Source organism: Lepidochelys kempii, chromosome 2, assembly GCF_965140285.1.
Source record: "Lepidochelys kempii isolate rLepKem1 chromosome 2, rLepKem1.hap1, whole genome shotgun sequence".
In the NCBI taxonomy this organism is placed as follows: domain Eukaryota; kingdom Metazoa; phylum Chordata; order Testudines; family Cheloniidae; genus Lepidochelys; species Lepidochelys kempii.
In genome coordinates, this window is record NC_136381.1 from 181,429,374 (window position 1) to 181,447,762 (window position 18,389).

Sequence of the window (18,389 nt, forward strand, 5' to 3'; positions counted from 1 at the left end):
TTTGGCACATGTGCCATAGGTTGCCTACCCCGATCTATTCTAACTCTGCAGTTTTATTTATTAACATTCCTTGACACTGCAAGGGGATATAAAGTTTTTATCAAATCTGCAACAAGATTGTTTCCTAGCCCTTTAAGAAAGGGGACTACAAAATCGGCTTTCAGACCCATGAATGTTTGTGGGTAAAATGTGACAGCAACATCAGACTCTGGAGTTTGGCAAATAGGAACAAGAAGCACAAGAATGTTTCTGGTGTGCAACCAGCCAGCAAGTGGCACAAACAGAAAATAAACCTATAAAAGACACCTCCTAGTTAAGCATCTGCTTTAAGATGTATGTTGTTTATAGACTAGTGGTTCTCAAACTTTCCAGACCACTGTACCCCTTCCAGGAATCTGAAGGGGGGTAACTTAGCTTCATGGGGCCCTGGGCAACTGCCCTGCTTGCCACCCCCTAATGCCAGACCTATACTTGCAACCCCCCGGGGCGGGGGGGGGGGAGGTCACAACACCTAGGTTGATTGATCTAGATGAGTTCATGTACCCCCTCCCCCCCCCCCCCGGAAAACCTCTGTGTACCCCTAGGGGTACACATATCCCAGTGGTTCTCAAGCAGGGATACTGCATTAAAAACATAAGAACGGCCCTACTAGGTCAGACCAAAGGTCCATCTAGGCCAGTATCCTGCCTCCCGACAGTGGCCAGTGCCAGGTGCCCCAGAGGCAATGAACAGGTAATCAAGTGATCCATCCCTGTTGCTCATTCCCAGCTTCTGGCAAACAGAGGCTAGGGACACCATCCCTGCCTATCCTGGCTAATAGCCATTGATGGACCTATCCACCATGAATTTATCTAGTTCTTTTTTGAACCCTGTTATGGTCTTGGCCTTCACAACATCCTCTGGAAAGGAGTTCCACAGGTTGACTGTGCATGGTGTGAAGAAATACTTCCTTCTATTTGTTTTAAACCTGCTGCCTATTCATTTCATTTGGTGATCCCTAGTTCTTGTGTTATGAGAAGTAGTAAACACCACTTTCTCCACACCAGTCATGATTTTATAGACCTCAATCATATCTCCCCTTAGGTGTCTCTTTTCCAAGCTGAAAGTCCCAGTCTTATTAATCTCTCCTCATACGGAAGCCGTTCCATACCCCTAAGCATTTTTGTCGTCCTTTTCTGAACCTTTTCCAATTCCAATAAATATATCTTTTTTGAGATGAGACCACATCTGCACACAGTATTCCAGATTAATCAATTTGGTGTCTGAGTACCTCCCATTGATGCTTGAAATGATGTGATCAATCGGTTACATATGGGGAATGGCTTTCCATTAGATATTATTATGTCTGGCTGTGCTATAGTTACTTGGTAGGTTGTTCAGTTTTGGAAAAGAGAAAGGTGAAAAAAATCTTTAAAACAATTTGGAAAGAATCCTTGGCCTTCAGTCATGGAGCTGTACAGTATGAAATGCATCAACTATTCACTAGCCAAACGTGGATCAAAAAAACACACTGTGGTTGCTGACATTAACGGACATTGAAATAAAGCATCTGTAACCATGTATCCAAAAGGAACTGATGCCAGATTCAAGTAATTGTTTTATCATAGCAACCAAAAGCACACTGTGTGTTCATTAGGAACCAGTATAGACAACATATCCTCTTTTCTCATGTTATTTCATCTAATAGTTCACTCAACGATTCATTAGTGAGCTAGCTCAGGAGGACCATGTAGAAAATCATATACTTACATAGGGGAAAGTGGTTCAGTATAAACTACTGCACTGAAAACAGCAGGTATTGTTTAGTAACATTGCTGATGTTCAAACTACAATTTTATAGGTAAAAGTACAAAACTAGTTGTGTTAAATATTGGGGCGCGTCGAGAAGGATAATAAACACCACTTAACCACATTATGTAGGGTTTAATATTTTACGACATCGCTTTCTGTGACTCTCCCTGAATCGGTTCTCCAATTCAAAATCTGCAAAAAGGTGAGGCAATTTATGCTGCTTCTCATGAGGCCACTGAGAATGAATGTAGTCAGAGTTGACAAGTCAAGTGGACAAAGCAACAAAACGGGTTTTAAAAAGGAGAACATTTTGACTTGTTTTCTACCTGAACTGAAAACCAAGTGAATTACAAGTAGCTTGCTGCCAACATTTCAATTAACTACCATTAGTTTGCAGCCATGGTTAGTGTCAATTTATGTATTGCAAACCCATTGCTAAGAAGCCTGACAAAAAGGTATATTTAAAATTTAGAAAATCGGAAATACTGTATGATCTCAAAAGAAGTTATATTAAAAAAGTAGTAGTTATATCAGTTAGGGGGAGTTTAGTATCACACCCAAATTTTTAAAACCCCTTTTTTATCTTCCCCTTAAGTGATCCATACAATATTTATACACAATACTTACACACAGCTATATACTTCAAGTTCACTGTAGTTATCTAGAATTAGGACACAGGATACATAAATTTGCGTCCAGATGACAGGGAGTTTACCACAGATTTTTGCCTCCTTACTCTGATGATGTGTTAGCAAGAAGAGATACTGTAGTTCACTCTTTATATACACTTCCTTATAAGTCTGATATCAGTATAAAAGTTAAAAATGCAAGTCTATTAAAGAAAGTTTTGAGAAAGCACTAAAGCCCAACTATAACATTTATAGGAAGTTACCTGAAAGTAATGAAACACTGAGCATTGAAATCAAATCTATTTCAAGCCACACTTCCATCTTAAAATGGAGAGTTAAAAAAACTGGTTTTAGGAACTAAAGAAAAATGTCTCATTCCCTCGAAACTACAAAATCTAAATGAATGTTATTTTCTCCTATGCAGGCTAAACATTTTCTCTTTAGGCACAGCTGTTAGAGTAGATTCACTTCACTTCATTCATTCAATTTTTTTGCCTACATCTGGATGACTGAAAATGCAGGAAGTTTCCACCCACACCAGAGAAGCCTAAAAAGATAAGAATCAAGAAAAACTACTAACTATTGAACAAATGTCAATTAACAGTTTTTACCTAAACGAATCTCAATCAAGGCAAGGGGACGATAGAAGTCAGATGAAGTCTGACATGAAGATGCAGGAAGTCTTGACTTTTCCGTGTAAGTAGTAAACATAAGTTAAAGGACCAAATATACATGCACAGATCCAGAAGATATAACTGTGGGCAGAATGAGGCTGTTTATTTTTATAATTAGGCAATATACCTAATCCTTTACTGCAGCAACATATAGAAAGCCAGCATGTATTTTAGTGATGCTATGAAATATAAAACCTCAGGTTTAGAAAACAGTAAAAAGATTACTCATTTCTTCTGTTAGGAAAATATTTTATGAATATATTTTTAATGCTTTTGTTATATTGCTAACGTATACCTTTTGTTTTCAGTCTTTAAATATTTCCGAATTTGAATACTGAAATTTTTGCATTAGGGTATGTCTAAGCTTTCACAGATGTAGCAACAGAGCTGCAGTGTAGGTGGTGACAGGGAAGTGAGCTGGGATTTTAAAATAGAACGCGGTGGAACAAAGTGAAAAGGGAAGTCCATTCTTTCAAGTGACACATTCACTTTTTAAAATAGTCAGCCTGGCAAGAAGAAATGGAGACAATCTTGAGTTTATATGGACTACTAATCCAATTAACTAGGACATTTGACTGACATCTGAAAACTCAAACATCCTAAAATTCTCTTCTTGCACCATCCTTTGGATTTTGCACAATTCTCTTTCCCCAGAACTCCCAAACAGAATCAAAGAGGACTTAAGGAAAAATTCACAGTAGCAGAAAGGAGGCTAAGTTCCTTACTACTTCCTTTTTCAGATAGGGATGTCTTCCAAGTTCATTTGTTCTTCCCCCTCACAGAGAATCTATACCACAGCACTACCTCCTGCAAAAAGGCAATGGTGTTCCTTTAGTCAAATGTAACTAAAGCAAAACAGGGTCCTTCCAAGGGTATGTGGTACCTTCACAGTCCTCCCAAGCACAGAGAGAAAAAGACTAAACTGCGTCTCTACTAGTCAATATAGTAGAGTCACTACTGTAAGTCTATTTTGGACTCTAGCTTCCTCCTGTCCTTTTGCTTGTCTTGACCAACGTACTTGTGCTCACAAATGATGTGTCCTTATACTCTTGTCCTACTGAGATGCTGACAGTGACCAGGGGCTATCAATTTTAATGTGCTACTGAGGTCATTGCTGGAAAAAAGTGTGCTGCATCCACAAGACATAGGTGTAATAGCCTTTGAAATTCCCCAGCAAGCAAAACCTACAAAGGTACAGGAAGTTTTTATACTAAAGCCAGGAATGTCAGGAAATAGTCTGGCAACAGAAATATAATCGGTCTTTTTGCTGAGGCGCTGACAGAATTGTGAGCAATTACATCACTACAGAACCTAGGGGGGTTGTGGACCCTGCAACCCATTACCCCCACCTCCCCTGAGGATGAGTAGCAAGAGTCAGAAGTGGAATATGAAGAGAGCAATGAACATCTCTCCCTCAAAAGCCAGGATCTCTTTGGGATTAAGGACACTGAGGCCTGCTGTGCAGGAATCAAGCCCAATTCCCAGCGAGAAACCCAGCTCAGGATTTAAGAAGCAGATCCTATCAAGGGAACCTCAGTGTACAAGTATCTAACTTTACTATTTACTGTGCTAACTTCTCTTCCAGGTGCCCCACTACTGCAGCCATCTTTGGCAGATATGAGCTTGGAGACTAAGGGGTTGTCTACACTTGAAACACTACAGCGGTGCTGCCCTCGCGCCTCAGGGTGTAGACACCCACTATGGCAGGGTTCTCAAACTGGGGGTCGGGACCCCTCAGGTGGTCGTGAAGTTATTACAGGGGGCGTTGCGAGCCTCCACCCCAAACCATGCTTTGCCTCCAGTATTTATAATGGTGTTAAATATGTGTGTTTAATTTATTGGGGGGGGGAGGGGGTCGCAATCAGAGGCTTTCTACGTGAAAGGAGTCACCAGTACAAAAGTTTGAGAACCACTGCACTATGATGACAGAAGAGGTTCTTCCACTACCATCGCTACTGCAGTCTGTGCCGGGGGTTCGGTCACTAAGGAGCGTGCGCTTTTCAGCCGTAGCCGGCTTGGCTTAACTTCTGAGTATAGACCTAGGAAAGGTCCCCAATTCCTGCCTCCCTTGGGTCCATGCTGTCCCACCTTGATTCACTTCCTGCCCCCAGCAGATATTTTCACAATGGCGTCTTGAATAGCTGGGCAATCAGCTTCTGTCTCATGCTGAAGCCCCAACCATCAATTGTTTATAAGCCCCTGCCATGGAGGACACATGCCTATCTATGTACCTATTTCCCTTTCACCTCCCTGCATCTCTCCTGCTTGCCAAATGTCATCCCCATGTCCCAAAAAATTATTCACCTGCTCCAGAGGGTATATGGCACCAAGGCACAGCTGCAACCTCTACCCCACCTGCCCACTTGCAGCACATTTGAATAATGAAAAAACATTTAGTTGCGCTAAATTCAACTGTTTATTGAGGCAGTAGTTACAGGAAAAGTTTGGTTAGTATTCTCAGTTTACATGAAGTAGACATGGACATTGATTGCCCATAAAGAGACTAAGGCTACAGCTGAAGCATACATGCCCTGTAGCACCCATTTGTACATGAAAAGATGTTCACTTTAAGGATAGAAGAGCCATACAGCTCTTAATGGCTTTTCAGAGACTTACATAGAAAGACTGGGTGCAGTTAAGGCTTTAAATAACCAGTGCAGAACCCTATCTTTCTCTGCACTTTCAGCACATCTGCAGAGAAGATAAAGAACCTAAGACTGAGAAATTGCTTGATTTTGGTATAGACATTATGTGGGATAGCTGCACAGTCACTGCCTTAGTATAGCTCACAATTCACTCCTGCTGCATTTCAGGGAGTACCAGCTTGATGAATAACTTCACAGCATCTCTCATCTGCAGTTTGCCTTTTTAAATAAGGCCATTCTCCACCTCCTAGTCACTTGCATCAATGTAATGTCATCAAAAGTCAGGACGGCGCAAAGAGGATGTTAAGGGGATTACTTTTCAGCTCACCCCAGGTGCCCTCCACTAACCTCTCCAACCCCATATAAGTACATTCCAAGGCACATCAAAACTGCAAAGGCAGACCAGTAACACAATTCCCAGCACCAGACAGTCTGCCAGGCACCACTGCACACCCAAACAGCATAAAGTACACACACAGAGTGCCCTAATGCAATTTATGGCCTCCCTGCATGCAAAAAATCAATAGCAACCTTTAAAACTCAGTGCAACAGTACCTAATGCAGAAGTTCTAAGGAAAAAAAAATTGGTGGCCACACTTTACAGCTACCAACTCTTGTTAGTGGCTGCTCTCACACTTTTCCCTAAAAATACGTAATTAGCTTTAGGAAAAACAAATAAATATGCATATACACATGACCAAATCATTGTAATTCATTTGTTGCTAACTAGTAAGTCTGCTGTGAAAAGTGATACTTGTATGTTTGTTAATATCACTTTTCACAGCAGACTTACTCAGCCCTGACAAGCCTGGGGACAAATTAAGCTCTGGATGGTGGATCTGGGGAGTCAGCAGAGGGCTGGAGCCCCGCGGCTAGAGCCCAAAGCCTTGCATCCAGAGCCTGGGGCCTGCCGCTGCACAGCTGATGCCTGGGGATGAAGTCTGAAGTCCCTCGGCCAGAGCCTCCCACCCCAGAGCTGAAGCCCAAAGCCTGAGCCCCACTGCCCCTGGGAAGACGGGGAACTCCCACTTTGTGCCCCAGGTGTCTCCAGAGGTGGGCAGGACCCAACCCTTGCTGGTGGTCCCAGCAACCAACACCAAGGCAGTGCATCCAGGAACAGGGGGAGGGAAGGGCTGCTACTTTGTCCCCTTCCCCCAAACATAGCCCAGAAGTTTGTGGCCACTTGAAAAGCCTCTGGTGGCCTCATGAGGCCATGGTAGCCACATCTGAGGAACACAGAGTCCTAATACATGGCATCACACATGGGCATGGCTACAGACCAGTAACATTCGGGAGTGGCCAGCTTCCAGATGGCAAGGATGACCCACTTCTCCACAGATATGGGGCACTGCATGTTGGCATACTACCATTACAGCTCCAGGACTAGTTCAGCACACATCTCAAGAAAGGTTGTCTTCACCTTCCTGAAGTTCTCTCGCAACAGCTGATCACCCCAGGTCTGCAGAATGATCCTTTCCCACCAATTAACGCTAATTTTCTGAGCCTAGAAACAGTGCTGCACTGTTTGAAGCTGATACACAAATAGCTCCTGCAGTAGCATGGTATTATCCTCCTTTTCCTCCCTCTGCTGCTGCTGCTACTGCCTCATCTGCTTGGTAGTGCAGTGGGTAAAGTTCAAAACCAAAGGCACTTGGCTCCAAGAACTCAAAGCCCAAACAGACTCTGCTTATTTACAGTTGCAAAAACACAGCAGCGCAGAGCATTGTTCGGTCCTGCTTGCTGACAGCAATTCAAATAATGGCAGTAGTTCCCCTCTACCCCCGAAAAGAGAAGAATAAGCGTGGTCACACTGGATCAGACCAATGGTGCATCTAGCCCACTCTCCTGTCTTCCAACATTGGTCGTGCCTTATGCTTCAAATATCATAAACAGAACAGAGCAGTTATCAAATGATCCCTTCCTTATCATTCAGTCACAGCTTCTGGCAGTCAGAGGTTTAGGGACACCTGGAGCATAGGGTTGTGTCCCTGACCAGCATGGGATGGAGAGAGCAGAGTCATGGGATTTTTAAAATATAAAAATTGACCCCAAGATCTAGAATTCCACTAGCTTCCATCTGACTTCCACTATATATGCCACAGCATGCAGTGAGAAAAATATCCAGAATACACACTGTTCAGCATCAAAGCAAAGGCCCATAGGATACGGTCCCAGAATGACATGTGCTTAGTGTGCCCCAGCTCTACTGTGTACACACGAGGGCACAGCCGAGTCATGTGCATGCAATTATTACAACTTAATACTGTGCACCAACTAGTGGGTGTCACAATGCAAATTTAATGCCCTACGTAGACAAGGGGCAAGGTAACAACACAGTGGTGCAGGGACTAATGTAACTAAAATAAAGTGTTCTCAAGCAAGAAAATATGGAATCAGTTCTGATACCTTCCTTATATATTTAATAAAACTTGTATGTAAATATTTAAATTTTTGCTTTTATTTTTATTGCAGTCGGGTCCAGAGGCCTCCAAACAAGAGTCCCATTGTGTTAGGCATGTACATATACTAAGAATCCTTGCCCTAAAGAGTCTAAACCAGTCTAGACCAAAAAGTCTAAACTTTACAGTCTAAACCAGAGGTGAGCAAACTACAGCCCGTGGGACCGTTCTGCCAGGCCCCTGAGCTCCTGAGGCTTGCCCCCGGCCCCTCCCCTGCTGTTCCCTTTCCCCGCAGCCTCAGCTCACTGCGCTGGTGCAATGCTCTGGGCGGTGGGGCTGTGAGCTCCTGGGGCAGCGCAGTTGCAGCGCCCAGCTTGACCCAGTGCTCTGACCTGTACGGTGGCATGGCTGGCTCCAGCCGGGCAGCGCAGCTGTAGCACCGCTGGCCACCAGTGCCCCAGGGAGCACAATAATGGGGTGGGGGTTGGATAGAGGACAGGGGAGTTCGGGGGGGTGGTCAGGGTTGTGGATAGGTGTCGGTCAGAGGGCAGGGAACAAGGCGGTTGAATGGGTCGGGGGGGAGGAGTCGGGGGGGTTGGATGGGGTGGCAGGGGGTACTCAGGGGCAGAGGTTCTGGGGACAGGGAGAAGGGGCAGTTTGATGGGGCAGGGGTCCTGCGGGGGCAGTCAGGGGTGGGGGTTCCAGGGGCAGTCAGGGGACAGGGAGCGGGGGGGCAAGAAGCGGGACGGGGGCTGGGCCACGCCTGGCTGTTTGGGGAGGCACAGCCTCCCCTAACCAGCTCTCCATACAATTTCCGAAACCCGATGCAGCCCTCAGGCCGAGAACTTTGCCCGCCCCTAGTCTACACCAGAAAAACAGAGAAAGGATGGGAGGGGAGAAGAGCATGGAGGGATGCTCAGATACTATAGTGATGGGTGGTGAGACAAACCCCAAGGAAGAGAGAAGTGGAGTGACTTGCCCAAAGTCACAGCAGGTCAGTGGCAGAGGTGGGAACAGAACCCCCAATCCAGTGCCCTGTCCACTACTATCCTCTTCATAGACTATTTTCCCACATGATTAATCCCCCTGACCATCCCCAGAAATGTTTTTAATGGTTTTGTTTCTAGACTTAGAATAATTCTATGTGGGCATCAGCAACACAACAGTAGCAGAAAGCCAGCAGAAGCATCTCAATCCTCCATTTCTTCCAGCTCTGATGTATCAAGCAAAAGTCCCGATCACATGAACCTAGGTGTAGGCTGTGGCAGTGACTGTCTTTGTTGTGTGCGTTTGTAAAGCACCTAGCACAACAGGATCCTGCCCCAGGACTAAAGCTGCTACAACAGCACAAATAGGAAGACCAAAAACTTTCAGTCCTAGATAACTATTTCCCATCCACTTATTCTCAAACAAGCTCAATTAAGCTCTTCACACTGGGCCTTTAACACAGTTAGCAGAACCATTTTAAAACCTGGTTTTTAAAAGTATTGTAAAGTGGTCAAGTGTTAGAGATTTGGTGTAGACAGGCATGGAAAGTGAATTAATTTCAATGTAAATTTTTTAAAATACTATGAAATTGAATATTCAACAGCTAATTTTAAAAGAATATTTCAGCAATTTAAAGATGTTTTATTTAAAACACCCTGAAGGTGACTAGCCAAGCTAAAGCCTGATCAGTGTTGAAAGGACAAGCTGAACCAAATTTAAATAGACAAGTTAAAATTCTTATTAATTGGGCTTGGCTTAAGACCTTTGTTATACTCATCTCTTGGTATAATAGCTCCTTTGATAACACTTGCTGGCTTCCATTAAGAAATTGTTCACCTTGGTGTGTAGCTTCAAGAGGGCAATTCTAACCAAAATATGGACAGGTACCAGAAGAACCTAACTAAATTTACAGCAACTATGCATCTTCCATTAAAAAGACACTTTAAATTACAAATGTGCTGTTTTAAAAATCAAGATTGTACTTTGGCTCTTTTCAAGCCTTATACAAAAGAACATGTGCAGAGTCCAAGCCTAAAATAGTCAAATTTAAGTTTGTGACTTTGAACTTCATTTAAATTTTTAAGTATATTCAATACCCACAGTATGGGGTACATCATCTTTCCCACAAGCTGGAACCCAAAAATTATCTACAGAGCTAGGATAAACACAAATGCAAAGTAATACAAGAGGCAGATACATAGGATGAGATTTGAAGTGAGTGTTTAGAGTCATTAGACAAAAGCTACAGAAAACCTATTCAGGAAACAGGAACTGCAGAGAAAGCACTTGCAGCAAGTCACATGACTGTACGCAGAAAGCGATTTACAACACATATGCTTGTAGCTGCAAAGATATGCAAGAGTCCTAGCCACAAGCCATCCAAAATCACCAAGTCTGAACATCTAACATTTACAATCTGTACATATAACTAAACCAGAGGACAAGACAAAAGTCATAATGAAACTCTAAGCAGAAGGTTTCAGAGTAGCAGCCGTGTAAGGTGCCACAAGTACTCCTTTTCTTTCTAAGCAAAAGGTGTTTCTAGCACTGTAAAGAACTATGAAGCCAAGATTTTGTTGCTCATCATAGGTACAACTAAAAGGAAAATATACTGCAATTAGGGCTGTTGATTAATTGCAGTTAACTCATGCGATCAATCAGGTTTAATTTTTTTGAGTTAAAAAATTACGTACTGTTAAACAATAGAATACCAATTGAAATTTATTAAATATTTTGGATGTTTTTCTACATTTTCAAATATATTGATTTCTATTACAACACTGAATACAAAGTGTACAGTGCTCACTTTATATTTTTATTACAAGTATTTTCACTGTAAAGAACAAAAGATAGTATTTTTCAATTCACCTAATACAAGTACCGTAGTGCAATCTCTATCATGAAAATTGAACTTACAAATGTAGAATTATGTACAAAAAGTAATTGTATTCAAAAATAAAACAATGTAAAAAACTTTAGAGCCTACATGTCCACTCAGATCTACTTTAGCCACTGGGAGGAAAAAGAAATCATGCTACAAACAGTCGGAGAAAACTGGAAGCAGAATTCAGTAACAGCCTGTAGATTATATTAGAAAATGGCAAACTTGTGGTGATACCAGACAACCTGTCCAAGGCCATGTCTACACTACCCGTCGGATAGCGATCCGTCTATTGGAGATCGTTCTGCCGTCGACTCTGGAACTCCATCATGGCGAGAGGCGAAAGCGGAGTCAATAAGGGAGCGGCGGCCGTCAATCCCACACCGCGAGGACGCGAAGTAAGTGATTCTAAGTCTATCTAAGATATGTCGACTTCAGTTACGCTATTCTTGTAGCTGAAGTTGCGTATCTTAGATCGATCTCCCCCCTCACTCCCCATGTAGACCAGGCCTAAGTCTCAGAGAATCTAAGAATGGTCTTTGAGCTGGATACACTTTTCTCAGAAGACCCTGATCAGGTCTTGAAGCCATGTGCCATGGTTATTGGTTAAATCTGAAAATATCCAAAAATGATCCACCATGGCCTCCACAACCAGTGAGGCTTGAAAATGATTACACCCCAATGCCAGAATATCACAGACTTCAAAATGGATTTAACAGGGAACACAAAAGAGCACACCATGTTCATAAATTCAAAGACTCATACCATCCTTTCCCCTAAGATTACATATATATGCCATTGGTGGAGGTGTGCAGAAACCTGCCAAGCAAACCCTGTTACCAGGGTAAGTGAAATACCTCACAGGCAACGAGATACTTAACCAACTAGGTTATGGGATATCCTATAGTTGGCTGGAGGAAAATGGACATTGCCATTCGTCTACAGAAACTGGCTAATGTGGCAAAACCATCCAATGTTCTGTCCTGCATCTCCACCTTTGGAATATAACATCAACGGACTTGGAGACACTCAGTAGTGCAGGGACATCACACAGAATAAATGGTATTGCAGTGCAGCCTCAGGTACCAACTACTGGACAATCCAATAAGCTTACACATGCAGAGAAAGTCTAAAATAAAACAAAACTAAAACAAAAATCACAGCATCACTCCCTCCACCACTAATGCTTCCTCCTGATAGCATCTGTAACCAAGCTGGCCATCCTGGGATGGAACCAGTGGGCACAAACTATGAGGAGCCCATTCACAATGCTCCAATTAAGAACCAAGTATGGTCTCTGGTCAGGCAAACAAATGTAAGTGACCAGATGATCAGCTCTTGGACTGGCTTAACATCCATGCATGCACAGTGAGACTCAGATCAGTGTTGGATATTTGGGAACCAGTAATGTGCCAGCAATGGAGATGTCTATGGTGTATGAAATCCTGAAGACTGAAAACACTGGAAAAATTTGACTTGAAAGATATAAATGTGTGCCTCAGCAGGCACTGTATGCCAAAGTTGCAGAAGTACTGTGGAAGGATGACAAACTCAAGTCCATAATCAGAATGGGAACATTTCACACATATGCAGTATGTCTCTGATCATTGGGAAAAGATTCCAGGATGTTGGTCCCAAGGTTGAGTGCAGTATTACTGCTGAAGGTTCCATCAGCAGTGTACTGGAGGGACAAAAGTACAACTGAGCTGTCAGACTACATAAATCAGTGTACGAGGCCCTGCTTTTATATCTGTATGAACACCACCCGGTTTACTTAAAGCCTCAATGACAATAATCCAGATGGAAAAGTTGTGCAGCAACACTACACGGCAACAGCTGAATGATGTCTATACACAGGACAGATGTTTGATCATCTTTCAGCTTTCAACACACACCTGAACTTATTGAAGCATGAAAATGGCAACATTTGGATAAACTACACTGATATGGTTGAGGTGGCTCTTGGGCCTATTTGTGCATCCAGAGAAGGTGACTGGCTTCTTCACCGAGCAATGGCAAGAGCAATGACACCCTACTGCTTTGCTTAAGACAAGCAGAATTATGCAAGATATCTGTTAGTATACTACACAGAAATGACATGGCTGAAATAGAACACCCTGACGTGTATGATAATTTTTAAAAAATGGAGGCTTCTCGATACAGATGAGGTTATCAAACCACTGTGGATCAAGCCATTGAAGAGACTGTCAATAAGTGCACACAGACAGTGGGCGAAACCAAAGGATTCAGTCTTACAGCCTGAAACCAAAGGATTCAGTCTTACAAATTTTGGTGCCACAAACACACGATACACAGGGTCCTGATTACTGATGTGCAAGAAGGAAAAATCCAACCAGACCAGGGATCAGCAAACTTTGGCATGCAGCCCGCCACGGTAAGCCCCCTGGCAGGCCGAGCCAGTTTGTTTATCTGCCACGTCCGTAGGTTCGGCTGATTACCTGCGAACCACGGCCATTGGGAGCTGCAAACAAACCGGCCCGGCTCGCCAGGGGGCTTACCCTGGCAGGCTGTGTGCCAAACATTGCTGATCCCTGAACTAGACTTTCAGATCCCCAGCTGAAACTGTTCTATTGACAACTACAAAACATTTTTACTTGTAGACTGAACACGATGCTGAGCTCTAGACCTCAATGACTTCCACTACATCATTTTTGCAGTCACTTTTCAGTAGATCTACATTAATGTTTCTCCATAGGCTAGCACAACACCCCCTCTCTGCTGAAGGCTCTTTATCTTCCCCATTTTCTATCCCTATTCATCTGCTTATGTAACAGAAGACAAAAAATGAATGTCCAACTGAACTGTATGCCCTAAAAACACACTTTAGAATTGTATAACATTTTAAAAAACAAAAATGGTAAGTAAATATATGTTTTAACTAGCTTACACAAATGAGGCAAACACATTAAAAGCTAAAACTTCAGTTACTCCAAATTCTTTTAGTGAAGGTGAATCACAAATTAAATGCATAAAGAAAACAACTCACCTACTACCATGAGTGTGAATTCAAACCCTCTCTTCACTGACTTTCTGTAAACTTGATTTGGGAGATTTGCAAACCCCACATATCCTTCAAGGTTCTTCTGTTGCTAATACAAAAACAAAAGACATTTAAATAGTCAAAAGAAATGCTTGTAATTTTCTAATACACTTCAGACTAATCTTTGTTAGCTTTTAACATCTGTACAACTGTTTTGCCACTCCTGATTAAGTCAAGATGTTTATTCATTAAATTGTAGACAATTTAGTAAACTGCAGCAACAGGCAGAAAACTGGAGTGGGGGATAGCCAGCCATTGTCTACAATGGGATTTTGCATAAGTATAGTTGTACCATTGGGGTGGTACTGGTGCAAACTCCAAGTATGCATGGCATTGCAACAATGTAAAAAGTGACTTAGGCCACGTCAGCACTATAGACTTCTGCCAGCACGCTATGTTGACAGAGTGTGAAGAGGTGTGATCCCTGACTGAAATAACTGTGTCAACAGAAGTCCCTACTGTGGATGCAGTTATACCAGAAAAGATGCACTTTTAATGGTACAAAATATTTGCTTGCAGGGGGTGGTTTGATACTGGCAAAACTGCACTTTGCATCAGTATATCTGCATCCATAATACCAGCACTTTGCTGATATACTTTACCTGTATTCCTATAAACAAGGAAAGCACTCCTAGTATAGACATGCCCTTTTGCTTGCACAACTTAACCCAAACTGAAACGGAGGCAAGTCACACTAGTGCACCACTTCTACATGGAATGGTCACTAGTGCAGCTAGTTCAGTGTGATTATACTGGTGCAAAAAAAACCTACCGTAGAAGTGACATGAGTCTCCTTTTCCTCACTAATAGTTCAGAAGGATGCCTTTTGTGGGGAGAGTTTGGAAGGATGTGGGTGTTGTCAGTGCCTATTTTGTCACTCATTAATAAAGGCTTTTGCAGGTGCTTAATCCTACCCCTTCTTCAAACTAGAACAGTGGTTTTCAATCCACAGGCCACTTGCAGCCCAATCAGCACACAGCTGTGGCCCATGAGACATCCTCAGGGCCATACAGGTTAATTATATATTGTATGGATGCGGCCCACGTAACAGAGAGAGCTGCATAGGAGGCCCACAATCGTAAAAAGGTTGAGAACCACTTATCTAGACCCAGTAATACCCACATTGCTGGTAAGCAGTAGCATCATGTGCTACCTCCTGCTATTGCTTTAAGAGAACCTTAGGATTGTCCATTTCAGATGTGTGCGGGGTAGGGCTTGTTTTTAACGGATAGAAAGTTTAGTTTATTCCTTTATGGCAATGGTTTTAAACTGTTTCTCTCATTGGGAGGGTTGAGGGGGGGCGCACGCAGGCTGAGAGCCTGTTTCATCACTCTGTCCTGGGGTATTACACTTTGATGGTAAGCTGCTGCGTCCACCCCTATGCTATACTGTAGAGGAGAAGTTGCTTGATCCCCGCTCCCACTGGGACCAGGGTAAATATAGCTTCTACATGCCACACAGTGGAAAAAGTCTTTGACAGCCCTGTTGCTATGAAGAAACCCTAGGTGGAACAGTAATTTCCCATAGAGAGTGGAGGAATCCTGTGCTGCCCCAAAATAATTAAGAAAAATTAAAAACCAACCTATACTGGACTATTACCGACTACCACTTTTCTGAATAACCAGTGGGTCAGAGAGTAATATTGTCTTCAATACCTGAGAACAACAACTAGTAAAGTGAATATGTGCAGTGTTTCAGAGTATTCAAGCACAGAACTTCCAGATTTAAATAGGAAGAAGCTCGTGATGGATTTTTCAGTGACAGGTCCTCAAATACTGGATCCCACTTCCCCATTTGATCCAAGGGAACCCAGATCTGTTGATTTCAGGTCATGCTTCAAGGGTTATTTTTTCAGTTTCCCTTTCCCCTTTTGAGCTATAAATCCACAATTAAATTGCGTGAAACAATAGGATTTAGCCCAAATCTACATCATCTTGCAAGTATACTGTGCACAATATTTTTACCAACAGTTGCAAATTAATGTAGTTCAGAGCAGTTATAGGTTATTAGTGTTGCCAGGCTTTTGCAGTAAGACCCTAGGCTAAAAATCTTTAGTTGCTGGAAGAATGCCTCAGTGCATGTGCTGCAGACATTTTGTAAAACAACATTATGGGTGTGTTTTGGTTTTTGTAAACTGAAGTGGTTAAAGCAGTAGGTATCATCATCAGATTTTATTTTAGGAAAATGCTTTTTATAAATATATTTTAAAGAGAACATAAGTTAAAAGCTTTGCTATAGTGCATTTCACACTTGTATCCTTTCATTAGTACTGTCTACACTCAGTAGAAGTGTTGCTGTGATAATCATTCCTGTAACAACAACAAAAAACTTACCTCATACACATCCTGAACCTCTGGAGGAATAAATTACTTTAAAAAGCCAGTTACTCTACAAGCTTTGCTTAGATGCTGTGTTGTCTTTTTAATTAGGGTGGATAAAGAGTTTTTAAAAAATAAACCTATTACAATCATTTAAAGATATGCTGCATCAATGAAACCTTTCTTTTTAATGAATTAAACAGCTTTTAATGAATGAATTAAATTATGAATTAAATGCTGTTTTTTTCATTACACAAAGAATGGAGGGAAGGGAATGCCTAACTTTTGAGGTTAACTCAAGCTTTATAGGTATAGCACACCATCATTGGCTGCATTAAATATTATTTTCAGTCTTTAAAATGGAGTGAATGTCGATATTTATATTTTTCCAAATGTAAATACTTTGTTAGTTGTGTAGTAAAGCTTTTGCATTCATTATTTTTGGTTTCAAATTAGTTGGAGATGCAAAGAATTTCCTTCACCTCAACTATTTCAAAGTTGAGAAGTTTTCCTCTTCCAAACTATGAATTAAAAACTAGGTGAGAGGATGAGATATACCAGTTCTAAAAACCTAACTGACACAGGACCAGATTTGCGAAGGTATATAGGTATCTAATGGCATTTCCAAAACTACCCAAGCAGATTAGGCGCCTAAATAGATCACTAATATCTGTAAATGTAGTGCGTTTTAAATGCAAAACATGTCTTGGTACTTTTTTCCTAAATTTCTTAGGTGTCCTGTACATAAAGGTAGTTTTATTTATCAAAAACTTTAAAATGCTGGTTTTGTGCATTTTTATTGAATTCCAATTTCAATCCAAATGCAGTATGACAAATGCTGAGTAAAAATTACTAAAGAAATGCATCATTCACCATTTTCTAACATAATAAAACAAAAATAACTATCTGAATAAATGCATGTTAAGCTATATAACTGATTGAGGCGCAATGACTGAGTGGTTAAGGTGCTCAACTACAATCCTCAACGTCATAGATTCGCATATTGCTCGTTCTCACACTGGAAGGTGACTTCCAGTTCACCCAGTTGTAAAATGGGCACCTGACCATGGGGTTAGGGCAGTCAAAGGTGGTGAGGCTGGCCACATCACTGTCTTGTGTACCCCTGGCTATGAAACTGACGTGCCTTAAACTGCATCAGCCTGATGAGCCATTGGCTTGGAGGAACTTTGATTTCACTATATAATTGCTTAAATAAGTGTACAGATGCAGCATATACTCCTGGTTAGCAAATTTAGTACAATGTTCATTATAAATCAACATCTTAATGATTAAACACAATGAGAATGAACTGCTCTTCAGGAAAATAACCAAATGTTAAGTGATAAAAATCAAATTTAAATCAAGGTTTCCTGCTTGCTGATTTAAATCATGATTAATCCCATTCTGCTTTTTATGACTTTCTATTTTCCAGCAATTTACTAAATTCTTAGCTTTTAAATTCCTCAAATGTTTTTTAAAAGCTGTTTTTGCTATTATTTCATTGATTTACTTCCACACTGTGAATCACTATACCAGCCCAGAACATCAAGTTTTAAATACCTACAGTAGCTTAACTTTATCCTTAGCTTGATTTTCATCCAACTGTATTCTGTAAAGTTTTAGTTCAACACTTACTCTAACAAATCAACACTGTTTTTTAGTCTAAGAGTAATTGTAAAAGTAATGATACTCACAGCTACTTTGTAAACAACATATTTCCATCATTCCAGTGTTCCAGATATTGAGAGAGTACATCCAAGGGTAACAGTAAAAAGTGATGAATTCCAAGCATTGCAATGACAGGTCCAGCAGCATGCAGCAGAACACCAAGGAAGGGGAGGAAAAATATAAAGTTACTTACATTTGATCAACTATCATTTTAATAGTCTACAGAATTGCTTATAATTTGATTTAAAAAAAACAGATGTTTGTTCCTTCATAGTACAGACTATACTAAATCTGTACAATCATAATTTGGCTTCCTGGAGCCTATGATTACAATG

At 41.5% G+C, this 18,389-nt stretch overlaps 1 protein-coding gene across 2 annotated transcripts in view; it reads right to left on the reverse strand.

Annotated features, from left to right (window-relative positions):
- The window catches only part of SEPTIN7 (septin 7), a 102,675-nt gene extending 84,526 nt beyond the window's left edge, over positions 1-18,149 (reverse strand). Inside the window, exons 1-2 of one of the 2 annotated variants that reach the window (XM_073332895.2) lie at positions 18,081-18,149; positions 14,015-14,117 (exon numbers count right to left, since the gene is read on the reverse strand). In XM_073332895.2, the coding sequence (XP_073188996.1) occupies positions 14,015-14,024 (10 nt within the window). In that variant the 5' untranslated portion in view covers positions 14,025-14,117; positions 18,081-18,149. The remainder of the gene's footprint in view (positions 1-14,014; positions 14,118-18,080) is intronic. The other variant, XM_073332894.2, reaches the window with a different exon arrangement.
- Between the last annotated feature and the right edge of the window lie 240 nt (positions 18,150-18,389).